Raw genomic sequence first — 14,939 nt, 5'->3', positions numbered from 1 at the left:
AAAAATAAAACATTTATCCCAAACTGCATCATACACAGTCCTGGAAATTTGCCAAAACACACACACACATACACACACACACACACACACACACACACACACACACACACACACACACACACACACACACACACACACACACACACCATAGACTCATTGATTTCTTTTTCCAGTGAATGATACAACATATGACTAATACCATCTAGTCTACATGGTTTGGCTTCAGTTTCTGTTGGGTTTTCCCTTGGTCTCTTTTTTCCCCTTTTCCCCTTACATTTTTCTCTGGGGGGTCCTCAGGTGTAATGTCATATCAGCTGCCGCCAGTTGGGGTCTACCTGCAGAGAATCGATATGAAAACCCATGAGAATTTCTCACCTCCTTTCTTGAGTTGTCAGCTACACTCAACACTGTAACGCTTTTGACCCAAAGAATGAAGACGAAAACCCCCTTTTTTTTCTCTCTCTCAACCCAAAAGAATAAAACAGAAAATAATACCCTTCAGCCTCACAAAGTCTTCGTGGAAGCTGTTCACATCATTCCTCCTCCAGTGGCTTCACTGAGCCAGCTCAGGTAAACAACAATGGCAGACGTTTGCTTCAAACGTTTATGACGTCAACAGATCATGAAAGGCTCAGATGGATGCTTGGCCAAGCTATAGATAGACTCGTGAGAGTCGACTAATCCTTCAACGTTATTGCTCATTCTGCGTTATCTCTACTGAGATAAGAACTGATAAAAAAAAACCCTCTAGTCTCACAGTAATGTCTAGAAAGTCAATTTTTTTATTCCTACGGTATTTTTCTCCTTTTCTTCTGTTCTAAGAGAAGAATATCTGCTTATCAGATATTCCCTTAGATGACACACACGTAGGTCATGTCTAGCTGTTGTCATCACGAAAGGGTTTAATCAGCCGCTGATATGAAGTTTTCAGGTCATTCGAGAAGCAGCAACAAGTTCGATGTGTCAGCAGCTGTAGAACAACAATAGCGGAGGGCGACTTAAACTAGCTGAAAGGGGGGAAGGGGAAAGGAGGAACCTTAGCTTCCCTTTGTCCCTGGTCGTAAGCTGTCTCTCTCTCTCTCTCTCTCTCTCTCTCTCTCTCTCTCTCTCTCTCTCTCTCTCTCTCTCTCACCCTGCTCCTACCTCAGACACACACACACACACACACACACACACACACACTCGTTGCTCTCTGACGTGGCGAGTGAGATGCTATTGTCTTTCTGCTCAGTGTTTGCCGGGATGTTTCTCTCTGACGTGGTTCGTTTATCGCGTGTCTGGCGTCCAATTCTGTATGGCTGGACACAGAGATGCGATGTAGTTGACAGTAAACAACCTGAGATAAAGAAGACATAGGCCTCGTTTTAGTCTAAACTAGTTTTTTGGTATTTATAATCAAATGTTTAGGTCGCGATTGAATGAGGAGAGGGTTACAGATGCAAATGAATTACCGGGGAACATATACGATCTTCAATTTTACGAAAGAATATCTTGTTCATTAGATTGAATCATCATCTTGGAATGTGGATAATGACCGTATGGGGTAACACAGATGGAGACAGAAGGCAAACAGGGAGACGGTAATAGATAAACAGACAAGTAGGGAGACAGACAGACAGCCAAACAGAGAGACGGTAATTGATAAACAGACAAGTATGAAGACAGATAAACAGACAGACAGACAGACACGGAGGGGGAGCAACTGTTCACTGCAGGTCCTAGACAAGTCTGGCTTAATATCATCTGGTCATATTGGGAATGTATTTCAAAGTCAGTTTGTACTGGGCTCGGCAGGCAAGTTCAGCAGGCGTCGTTGTACAGTCTCTCTCTCTCTCTCTCTCTCTCTCTCTCTCTCTCTCTCTCTCTCTCTCTCTCTCTCTCTCTCTCCTCCACCATGCCCGGCCAACCAGTCGTCACCCCCTCTCCCGTCTGTATATTTGGCTTCACCCCTGACATGTTACACCCCACCACCCATCCTCTCTCCACCACGCACATCACACCCCCTACAACCCCCTACAATTCCCTCATTCACTATAGGCACCTATATATATATATACACCCCACCCTCACCCCTCCCTCTTCCTGTCAAGGCACCTGATCCACTAATGGAATTTTAGTGTTACCTTCATCGACTCTAACTCGGGGGGAAGGTTACGGGAGGGGGAAGGTTGAAGTAGAGGGGGAGGCGTGGGGGCCTTCAACCCCTTCCCCTCCCACACACACACACCCTCTGGTCCCTACTGTTTCAAGACGTCTATTTCATCTTCCACGTCTGAACCACGTTTTGGAAACAATCTATTTGTAGTATATATATATATATATATATATATATATATATATATATATATATATATATATATATATATATATATGATGTTGACGGTGCAAAGAGAGGTTGTGGAAGTAGATGGTCGCTTGCGGTTGTGGAGTAGATGGCCGCTTGCGGTTGTGGAAGTAGATGGTCGCTTGCGGTTGTGGAAGTAGATGGCCGCTTGCGGTTGTGGAAGTAGATGGTCGCTTGCGGTTGTGGGAGTAGATGGTGGTGAGTGGTTGCGATTGTGAGCTATGAAGCTAACCAGGCTGGAGCGTCTGGTTGTTATTGTGATGGCGATCAATTAATGGTGATGATGTATGGTGTGTGTGCATGTGTGTGTGTGTGTGTGTGTGTGTGTGTGTGTGGTGCTCACGGGTGATGGAGGTGGCAAGTGGGGGGGTGGTTTGGTAAGTGGAGGAAGCACTCCGGAGATTGGTGTAGGGGATGGGAGGCAGGTGGAAGAGAGAGAGAGAGAGAGAGAGAGAGAGAGAGAGAGAGAGAGAGAGAGAGAGAGAGAGAGAGAGAGAGAGAGAGAGAGAGAGAGGGAGAGAGAGAGTGGATTAGCGAAAGAGGAGAAGCCGATGAAGTCGAATGAGAGACGTGGGGGAATAGACAATCAGGATTAGGCATGTTTAGAAGGATTGGGGATAACCTTGGGCAAGGATTAGGACAATGAAGAAAAATGGGAAACGAGGAGGATTAGGACAACGAAGAAAAATGGGAAACTGAAAAGGGGGGGTCCCACCTTATACACCCTTACTCTCGAAATCTCCCTGAGGCATTTCGCTCCCTTCGCCCAACTTAAAAATACCCCAAAATGTACTATGATCCTTTGAACATTGAAAAGTAACTTTATGACATAAATGAAAGTAACTTCATAACGAATTCTGATCCGTATTCTTTCAGACTTCGTTATGAAGCTGGGAACACACACTAGTGACTGAAATACAACGAATCATAAAGAAATGAGCGTTCACTAGTGACTGATATACAACGAATCATAAAGAAATGAACACTCACAAGTGACTGATATACAACGAATCATAAAAGAATGAACACACACTAGTGACTGATATACAACGAAGCATAAAGGAATGAACACTCACTAGTGACTGATATACAACGAAGCATAAAGAAATGAACACTCACAAGTGACTGATATACAACGAATCATAAAAGAATGAACACTCACTATTGACTGATATACAACGAATCATAAAGAAATGAACACTCACTAGTGACTGAAATACAACGAATCATAAAGGAATGACCACTCACTATTGACTGATATACAACGAAGCATAAATAAATGAACACTCACTAGTGACTGATATACAACGGATCATAAAAGAATGAACACTCACTAGTGACTGAAATACAACGAATTACGAAGAAACTTGATACTCACCGATCTTCCCTTGAGGTTGGCCACTCTGCAAGGCAGGATTGTCAACCTTCCCGCAGTGACGGACACGTTGGTTGGTAGGCCTGGCAGCAGATGGGGCCCGCGACGTGGAGGTCCCGCTTTCTCGCTCTCCGTCCAGTCCGTCTGTTCCTTCCAGCCTGGGAGAGCAAGGGAGGATGAGATGGTGTACCAGAGAGAGAGAGAGAGAGAGAGAGAGAGAGAGAGAGAGAGAGAGAGAGAGTGAGAGAGAGTGTGTGTGTGTGAGTGTGTGTGTGTGTGTGTGTGTTTGTGTGTGTGTGTGTGTGCGTGTGTGTGTGTGTGTGTGTGTGTGTGTGTGTGTGTGTTTAATGATAAAGTTGAGCCAAAATGCTAGGGCCAGCACGAAGCGCCCACCGCTTAAAAGAGAGAGAAGGAGAGAGAGAGAGAGAGAGAGAGAGAGAGAGAGAGAGAGAGAGAGAGAGAGAGAGAGAGAGAGAGAGAGAGAGAGACTGTACAACGACGCATGCGTGGGCAGCGTTGCTATTGTTCGTTGTTCTTCGATGTTAGAAGCAGTTCGCAACTTTTCTCCTCTGGTTCGTTTCGCTTTGGCCTTAAGGGCCTTCTCTCTCCCCCAAGACTCTTAGACCAACGAAGAAACAGATCTGCAGTTGAGATAACGAAGGGGGACTTCGTTATCTCAACGGCAGATAAAGGATCGGGTAAGTCCTATATTAATAACAGACAAGAACTCTTGTTCCCCGTGCCTCCCCACACACACACACAAAAGAGTATTAAGGATGACAAAGTCTCAAGAATTCTTTTTATCCATCTGAAGGAACCAGTAATGAGGAGGAGTTCTTAGGGCGGATTTAAAGTTTTTCTTCTATGGGTTTGGTAGCCAGTGCCTTCCCCCATCCCATAATGTACAAAGGGAAGGAGAAAATGACTGTAAAACACCTCCACCTTTGGGAGACAGTGGGAGAAAGAGGGCCAAAGACATCTCCCTGGCACAGAGTAGGAGAACAAGAGACGAGATAGCTGGTGTAAAGAGAAAGGAAGATGTGATCCAATTTTCCTCCACAGAGGGAAAAAGGAGAAAGTAAGGAAAGGGAAAATAGTCGAGGAAGTGGCGAAAATGGGAGTGTGGTAGATCTTCTGATGTATGCTAAGGGAATCGCGAGAAACGTAAGGAGTGGAGTAGAAAGTTTGAGAATATGGACGAGATGTGTTAGTGCTGCAGTGTGGGTAAGAGCATGGAAGAGCATATATATATATATATATATATATATATATATATATATATATATATATATATATATATATATATATTTTTTTTTTTTTTTTTTCATACTATTCGCCATTTCCCGCGTTTGCGAGGTAGCGTTAAGAACAGAGGACTGGGCCTTAGAGGGAAAATCCTCACCTGGCCCCCTTCTCTGTTCCTTCTTTTGGAAAATCAAAAAAAAACGAGAGGGGAGGATTTCCAGCCACCCGCTCCCTCCCCTTTTAGTCGCCTTCTACGACACGCAGGGAATACGTGGGAAGTATTCTTTCTCCCCTATCCCCAGGGATAATATATATATATATATATATATATATATATATATATATATATATATATATATATATATATATTTATATATATATAGTATATTTATCGCTGTTTCCCGCGTCAGCGAGGTAGCACCAGGAAAAAGACGAAGAATGGCCCATCCACTCATATACACACACACACACACACACACACACACATCTATATAAACGTCCATACATGCACATATATATACATATACATACACATACACAGATATATACATATATACACATCATCTGCTTCCTTCGACAAGCAAATTTTTTGCCGCAGAAAATTCATGTCAATGATAGTCCTCATCTCACAGCGACTACCCTTCCTCCTCCAAGACCAACATAGCGCCAAGGGAACCCTGGGGTGAATGTAGCAGTGCGGAGGAACTCCCTCTGAGGCTTAGACCCGCAGGAGACAACGCCTAACGAAGCTAAAACATGACACAGTAAACTCACCAGGCTTCTCTGCTAACGCCGAGAGCGGCTCTTCCATTTTCACTGAATCTCTTCCTCTCGACGGTGTGCTTACAAGGTTAACAATCGTTTTACTTCCCCTCACCCCTTTTTTTTATCGTCCTTAGAGTACCCTCTAACGACCGTTCAGAGAGGAAGGCGGCCCGGAGCCTATGGTCGGAGGCATTTTATACGACACGTCTCCACCGTGGACGGAGTATGACGGGCTGGGGTGAGGAGGTGGGTGGGTGTGTGTTTGTGTGTGTGTGTGTGTGTGTGTGTGTGTGTGTGTGTGTGTGTGTGTGAGTGTGTGTGTGGGATCATTGTACAGGACCTGTGCCACTGGAAATATACCACGACGCTGTACGTTTGTACGTAATGTAGGGACGATTGAGGAGGAAGTGGGGGGTGGGTGAGAAAGCAAGCCCCGATCTCCACAGGGAGGGTTGGGGTAGACAAAAAAAAAGAGAACAGTGTCTATTATCAAGTTGAGAAAATAATAGAAATTGTCGATGTGGAAGAGGAGATCATAACGGGAAGGGAGGGGAGGGGAAGGGCCCAGAGAGAGAGAGAGAGAGAGAGAGAGAGAGAGAGAGAGAGAGAGAGAGAGAGAGAGAGAGAGAGAGAGAGAGAATGGTTTACACCTCTTTAAGAAATGGAATTTGTAGCAGTTCTCTCTAGAGAGACTGAATCCACTCACGAAAAGCAGGAATGATCCTGAGAGAGAAGACATGACACCCCCAAAATGAAAGAAGTGACTTCCAGGATATAGAACAGGATTAAAAGTGTAAAAGGGAAGACGTCATCATCAAAAAAAAAAAAAAATTGAGTGACTCCCATTGGAAAAAAAAAATATATTGGTATTTCGTAAGATGAAGAAGACTTTAAGAAGGTTGTAAAATACCCCTCACAGAAGAGAGAGGAAATTCTCAAAAAAAGGATCGAACGATCGTTCGAAAGACAGTCCCTCCGAGGGATGGAAAGACAAAGAAAGATGAAAAAAAAAGAAGATATTCTCGATCATTGAAGGATGCAGTGAAGGAGGTTTCCGGGAATCGGGGTTCGAGGTTTTAGGAAGGCGTGAGACGTAGAGTGGATAGATTGCATTGGATTGACTTGTGTGTGTGTGTGTGTGTGTGTCTGTGTGTGTGTGTGTGTGTGTGTGTGTGTGTGTGTGTGTGTGTGTGTGTGTGTGTGTGTTCTCGTTGGAAAAATTGTGTACTGAGAAAACAGGCATCACTTAGCTCGGTCTCCGCTAATCAAAAAAGGCCTTGAATAAACTTCAGACGTCAGGAACTTCATGTTTATGCATGAGGTAAACCCTAACTTGCCGCATGTAAACTTAGGGGGGGGAGGGAAATACTCTCCTCACAGATTTCCATGGCAGGGGAAAAGAAACATTTCTTGAGGATATGATCAGGGAAAAAACCACAACCTTACTCGAGAAATAATCAGGGAAAGATTACAAGTACCGTTTCAGTATATGATAAGAGCCCTCATACCTAACATGCAGCTACTCCTCGTTTACCTTGTCCTCTACACACAAAAATATATACAAACATCATCACACTTTATGACCTGTGATTCCACCCGATGACGTGGCTGGCTTCCTCGGCGCTGCAGGAGCCCCAATCATAGGAGAGACTCACTATTCAGGAAGACAAGGTACAGTAAATAAAGGCCATAACACCTGTATGTAGAGGCTATACCATCTGTATGTGAAAGGCCATAACACCTGTATGTAGAGGCTATAATAACATCTGTATGTGAAAGGCCATAACACCTGTATATAAAAACTGCATCATATATATCGAATGGCCAAAGAACCTGTATTGGAAAACCATGGCACCTTGATGTGAGGTCTTGCAACCTCACACCCATCCGTATTTGAACGCTATAATACCTGTATATGGGAAAGTCTGATTCAAACACCTGTATGTGAAGGCCATACCACCTTCGATATAGTCATAACACCTGTATATGGGAAAGACCTTACTTAACCACACCTGCATGTGAAGACCACAGCAACTGTATATGGACCTTACTTAACCACACCTGCATGTGAAGACCACAGCAACTGTATATGGGAAGGCCTTACTTTACCACACCTGCATGTGAAGACTACAGCATCTGTATATGAAAAGCTCACCATTCATTATATAAGGCTTAATCTATCCATATATAAAAACATAGAGGCTCAACCCTTTCTCGTACGTATGTCGATGGCCAAGACCCTGGGAGGTTTACAGCTGTTCCAGTCCAGGAACTGAGTTCCCCTTGCGTGAGAAAGATGCACTCAACTGTACGTAGGTGCAGGGCAGGCTGAAAGCATCATCTTCATTCCTGAATTTCCCATAAGGTTTCCTCCTCTCTCTCTCTCTCTCTCCCCACAGCGGTGGAGCGTCATGAGGAACAGAGAATATTCATGCTATGCATACATGAATGTATCATGTATGCATGTAGGTTTATATATATATATATATATATATATATATATATATATATATATATATATATATATATATATATATATATATATATATATATTCCTGTGAGTCCATGGGAAATGAAACACGATAAGTTCCCAAGTGCACTTTCGTGTAATAATCACATCATCAGAGGAGATACAAGAAAGAAATATATAAGTTAGCTGATATACAAAGAAGAGACGTATCTACTACCTTTAAACATAAAGAGAATCTCTACAAAGAAGACAGATTACAGGTTCCTGGTGGATAACGAGCACCCAAGCCTGGTAATGCTGTGGTTTATGACTCAGCCAGTCATTGTTTTATGAACCTTTAAACCAAGGATAAGACTCGCGGGTGCCTTGGGTCGACCATAAAAAAAAAGGAAAGAAAAAGAGACGTCTTTAGGACACCACTCTGTCATCCACCGAGTCCCGGATGAGGGTTTCAAGAACGTAAGAGCGTACGCAGTAATTTAGGAAATTGGTCATAAAAAACCACAATCATAAGGATCATTATTTATAAAAGATCCTCCAGTGTTCACACGGCTATTATACACAAGTAGGACTTGAGACTAGCGAACGCCGTGCTTTCAAACCTAAAGTTTGAGGGATGTGTCAGTGGCCTTCAGTACAAAAACTCTGAGACTGGAAGTTGAACCTTTTTGGTTCACCATGATGGCTTTTCCTTAGATCATTAATTTCCATTTTCTTTTTCCAGAAGAAGAAGAAGAAGAAGAAGAAAAGGAGCTTCACTCTCTCTACTTATACACTACGTGCCGGGTCGTTCGTGCGTGGCTTATATTACAAAGTAACTACAGATCGAAATGGCAATTAGACCATTGACCTAATAAAACTTCATCCTATTATTTCCTTGTGATCATTAACCGTTCGTGAAGACGGGGGTCAACTTAAGCAATAGTTTAGCAATCCTATCTATAAGGTGAGATGGGTCAATACACTTTATCTGAAGACTAGCTTCTATTTCCCCAACCTATAAATAACTGTAGATAAATATGAATAACTGTATATTACAGGCGATAAATACGTGTTTATGGGAGACTATCCATGAAATTGAAAAGTTATAATAAACATTCTGAAATGACCGTGTGAATGTAATGTCATAGGGAATCATCAGTTCTCATGTCTATTCAGACGGATCATCAGTTCTCATGTCTATTCAGACGAATCATCAGTTCTCATGTCTATTCAGACGGATCATCAGTTCTCATGTCTATTCTGACGACTCATCAGTTCTCATGTCTATTCAGACGTGATCGTATGTTAAACTTATGACAATTTCTGTGGCCCAGCCAGGCAATCGAGTATGACCCAGCAGAAAGGCAAATTGCGAATGACCCGAACAAACAGCTCTATGTATCAACTATACCATGGCTAGAAAAGGAATGCTAGTTACTATGCCCCGAGACTGTATAACTCTGTATGAAAAAGTAACTATAAAGAAATTCGACATTTCCTGATTGCATTACTTAAGAAGTGATTAGGAACGAGGCTTTAAGGGTTAACTTTCTTAATGTAGGAACGAGGCTTTAAGGGTTAGGGGTTAACTTCTCTAATGTAGCAAACTAGACTCCTGTTCTGTCGCCAGGTAGAGAACCTTGGGCCATCTAGAGCGTAAACATCACACGATTGATTTTGAAATGCCCAGGGGATGAGAGTTAACAAAGGGGAATCTGGCCTTCTAGTGCTCTGGCACAGGCCAGTGTATAACGACTCGTTGTATATCATAACGAATTATCTATATACCATAAGATTAGTATGATAGGAAAAGTCATTTCCACTATTTTACTTCCCACTATTTTACTTTGATCTTTTTGCCTCACAGATGAGGAGTTAGATTTGAATCTAGTCCGGCAATATCATCATTTTCGCGCCCGTTTCGCCGATACAAGAGATTGAGAAAGATAACAAGTGAAGATCGGAACGTGTGTCAAAGTGTTCCTGTCGTCCTTTGACAGCATCCTGGCCTTTATCAGCCAGTTATCTTAGGAGGTCGCTTTGAAGTCCACTTGAAAAAGGACTGACTCGCCATCACACATCTCTCAGAGTCAGGTTCATTGAGGGGGATCGGCGACTTCGTGCCTCTCACGTTGCCAGTGGCGAAAGGGTCTTGATATTAATTCTACAGACCGATAAAGATTGCATTACTACCATATGTACTTCCGTATCTATCTATATCCTCGATTGCACTGCTATGATATATACCTCTATATCTATCTAAACACTCGACTGAACTGTTGTCATATAAGCCTCTCTGTCTATCTAAATGATTGAATTGACACCACATATACAACTATATCTAAATACTCGATTGAAATGCTACCTTATATACCTCTATATCTATCTCAGTACCTGATCTAACTGCTATCATCTATACTTCTATATCTGTACTCGAGTATCACGTCTCACTTGAATAGGTAAGTAAAAGACGTTCATTTTAAGAGATGCTGAAGACGTAGATCCATATATATATATATATATATATATATATATATATATATATATATATATATATATATATATATATATATATATATATATATATATATATATATATCAATGTACATATGATGGTTAATCATCTGGCTGAATTTCGCTCAGTCAAAATCCCATAACATCTAAACGCACAATTACCAACCCGATCTATATCAGCACGAAACATCATTACATTAACAGATTACTCGACAGTCTAGAGCATAATTGTTAGATCTATGACGTATTATACATTAGCATTAATATGTGATCACCCAAGTGATTGATATGGTTGGCACGGGACTAACAGGATACGATCCAGTTGAATACTTACTTACTCCCCACGGTATGATATAGTCACCCATCAAGAACCCTCATATTGGGTAAACAAGGTCAGACATCTTCATTAGAAGGTCGTGTTCAACTTTTGAATCTGTTAATAGTTTCTCAGATGAGGGAGAGAAATAGACTTCTGATCTTTCCCTTCCCCACTGAATAATCTAGTAGATATGTGAAGCACATATGATGAGTTAGTTGTATAATAGACTGATATACCTGAAAATTACTTTAGGTGGGGCTGTATTACTGGGATTACACTCTCGTTAAAGAGATTTTGCTGAGAGTGGCGCAACATTGGGATATAGGAGTTTTTAGAAAGAGGTTTTGGGTAATACTAGGGTTCTGTCATAGGAATTAATCTTTGGGTGATTATGATTAGAATCATTGATTAATGCGTGTGTGTGTGTGTGTGTGTGTGTGTGTGTGTGTAATCAAAATGCTCTCTTCCACACATGTCTTAATCCATGGCATTATATATTCTCCTACAGTAGACTAAAAAGACAGATCTCTTATATATTTCTTTTTCCAGATTTCATGACGACGAACGTATGATACAGGCCAAAATATCGTCAGCTTTAGATTTTCACCAGTATGTGGAGGTGTGTTGATTCATACGGCTGTTGGAGAATGAAATAAGCAAAGGGTGGGACTTTTGGCTTTGTGGTGAGGATGGAAATGTAGTGAGCCTAGAAAAAGGGTCTCCCTAGCCTTTTGGCTCTAGAAGCTGACAGTCGTTGGTTGGCCTGTACAGAATGGTGTTGGACGGCGGGACTCAAAGTGTGGTGTTGGGGGTTTAACTAGCTTTGTTAAGTACTGGCACCTGATGAGGTGGGTTGTCTCCACGTAACATGTCGTGTCACCTGTATAGAAAAAATTTACGTTAAATGAAATTGCATGAGCTCCTACAGAGGGTGAGATTTCACCTTCATTCTAATGTATATAATGCATATAATGTATGTTTACCATATGGCGTCCTAGCTACGTCCCTTCGTTGTATATCAACTGACTTGTATTTCTCTCTTGTGTCTCCCCTGATGATGGGATTGTTACACGAAAGTGCACTTGGGAACTTATCGTGTTTTATTTTCCTCGTGGACTCATAGGAAATATATATATATATATATATATATATATATATATATATATATATATATATATATATATATATATATATATATATATATATCAAGTAAGCTTTATCTATATCTCTTACGAAGGCTGCTCGCTGAATATAGACGCTGAGAGAAATGCCTAATAACTTCAACTTTCTATGAAGGGTAGGTGAAAATTCTCTCATCAAGAGGGATTCCGAAATCAATAGCTTCATTGTGTCGTCTTTCGATTCCACGATGCTGTTTTTTTTTTTTGTCGGATCGCATCTCACTTGGTTTCCTCGAATACTACTTGAGCATTTGCTGCTAATGGGGGTCGTGCACCCTCCTTCCCTTTCTCAGGTGTATCAGTAGTTGCTCAGGTAATGAGGGGCTGTTGACGTCAATGTTGTCTATGTAGCAAAGGATATATTCCCCAGCCGAACATGAATATTGGTCAATAATAAGGATGATTCTTCTGCAATAAGTCCTGGGTTAATCTCCTTATAATCTGGTTATCTGCCTTGGTGTCTTTTATGATTAATAACTTCATTATATATATACATATATATATATATATATATATATATATATATATATATATATATATATATATATATATATATATATAGATCCCAGGTGCCTAATTTCTGATCAAATGTTATCAATAATGGCAAATACACTGCAATAAGGTGTGACCTTTGACCTAATCAGACCCGCCAACATCATCCATTTACCACTCTGTGTTGCTGGCGTGGCCATAATCGCCGCTCGTTTGTTCTAATGGCCAATACTGGTCCGGTTATTGTGTGCCAACAGGAGATGGATATTAGTACGTGTCCTGGCCATGTGTACCAACAGGAGGTGAGTGTTAATACGCTCTCCGTATAATGCAGGCGAACAGGAGGTGGATCTTCATACGTGTGAGGATCATGTGCGTCAACAAGAGATGGATCTGGATGCATGTGAGGATCATATGCGTCAACAAGAGGTGGATCTTGTTGCGTGTGAGGATCATGTGTCACCAACAGGAGGTGGATCTTGATGCATGTGAGGATCACATGCGTCAACAAGAGGTGAATCTTGTTGCGTGTGGGGATCATTCTTTCCTACCTATCATCACGTGCCTTGCCTTCTTACCTATCATCACGGGTCTTGCCTACCTACCTATAACCAAGGGTCTTGCCTTCCAACCTATCATCATCACGTATCTTGCCTTCCTGCCTATCATCACTTGCCTTACGTACAATCATCCCTGGACTACTCACTTATTTCCTACCTCTCTTATCATCACTATCCTATCATCACTATCCTATCATCAATATCTTATCATCACTATCTCATCATCACTATCCTATCATCACTATCTCATCATCACTATCTCATCATCACTATCCTATCATCACTATCCTATCATCATTATCTCATCATCACTATCCTATCATCGCTATCTTATCATCACTATCCTATCAATGAATACCAACGCTGGCTTAATCTCCTCATCCTGATTGGATAGAGTTCTCGTTTTTGCTGTATCTCTTCTCCTCTCTTTAAGAAAAAAAAAGATAAAAATAGAATATAGCGGTATTCACCAGCGCCATAATTTATTCAGTGTGAACAAACTGAGTTAGCTGAGGCTAAATTGGAATAATGCATTCGTTTTAGGGATGAATTAGTACAAACCATGCATAGCAAATTGTAATAAAGTTGTTCAATTCATTTACTATAAAATGAAATTATATTTCAAATACGATACCGGATATCGTTTTCTTACACACACACGCACACACACACACACACACACACACATATATATATATATATATATATATATATATATATATATATATATATATATATATATATATATATATATATATATAATATCACGTATTGCCATCCAGTAGCAAGGATTCGAACTCTGTACTATTAGTGGTAACATATTCTAGTAGTCTGTGTGCCTAGCTACCACACAAATGGTATGGGGTTCGAATCGTTGCTATCGGAGAGTATTATGTGCTCTATGAAAGTGCGTGTTCATTGCCCCATGATTGTGTGTGTGTGTGTGTGTGTGTGTGTGTGTGTGTGTGTGTTTGATCGCATCCAGAGACTGGACACAAACACGAGAACATAAAAGTGAACATCAGCTGTTATGGGAACATCAAGTGAGCTGTTCAAAAGGGGTTGTGTGTGTCTCCAGAACTGCTTTGACTGCATTTACGCCAACCAACGCCACGATTCCTGGTTTTCAAGTTTTTCTGCACCGTCAGCTTATCGACGCAGAGTAGGAAAAAAAAAAAAAGGAAGGATGAAGAAATACAGTTTTTTCTTTCCTTTAAAATTTCTCAATTCTAGCATCAAATCATGTGATCATGTGACGTTACTTCTGGAAACAAAATGATGCATGGAAGGCCTATGTTTTCCCAAACTATGATCCATCATAATGGTTTTCATCCTTCTGGAAGAGGATATACCACTGTTTTGTCTTTCCTACACCCTGTCCTTGATAATCACACATCCAAAGTCTCAATCTAACATCATGAATTACTCTAAATATGAGATAGCATTAAGTGTACAGCATTAACATAGAGACGTATATGTGACTTGTCGTATCCCGACCTCCCTATCGATGATAGGGAGGTCGGGTATTCGTATCTATTTCTGGAGCAATTTGTCGATCTTACTGAAGTTTGTTGCTATCTACAGGTGCGGTGGAGCTAACATAATAAGCCAATCAATTCGATAATTACAAGTAATCATTATCATCTATATAGGGATTCTGTAATCATATCTTGTGTAACTCTAATTACTTAT

At 41.1% G+C, this 14,939-nt stretch overlaps 1 protein-coding gene across 5 annotated transcripts in view; it reads right to left on the bottom strand.

Annotated features, from left to right (window-relative positions):
• Positions 1-14,939, bottom strand: part of LOC139765235 (protogenin A-like) — a 140,580-nt gene that overhangs the window by 66,510 nt on the left and 59,131 nt on the right. For all 5 annotated transcript variants that reach the window (XM_071692574.1, XM_071692571.1, XM_071692570.1 and 2 more), the window contains exon 3: positions 3,723-3,877. In XM_071692574.1, coding sequence (XP_071548675.1) covers positions 3,723-3,877 — 155 coding nt within the window. The remainder of the gene's footprint in view (positions 1-3,722; positions 3,878-14,939) is intronic.

Source organism: Panulirus ornatus, chromosome 53 (genome assembly GCF_036320965.1).
Source record: "Panulirus ornatus isolate Po-2019 chromosome 53, ASM3632096v1, whole genome shotgun sequence".
Taxonomy (NCBI): domain Eukaryota; kingdom Metazoa; phylum Arthropoda; class Malacostraca; order Decapoda; family Palinuridae; genus Panulirus; species Panulirus ornatus.
Note: the sequence above shows the minus strand (reverse complement) of the source record. Positions and strands in the feature narration are given on the sequence as shown.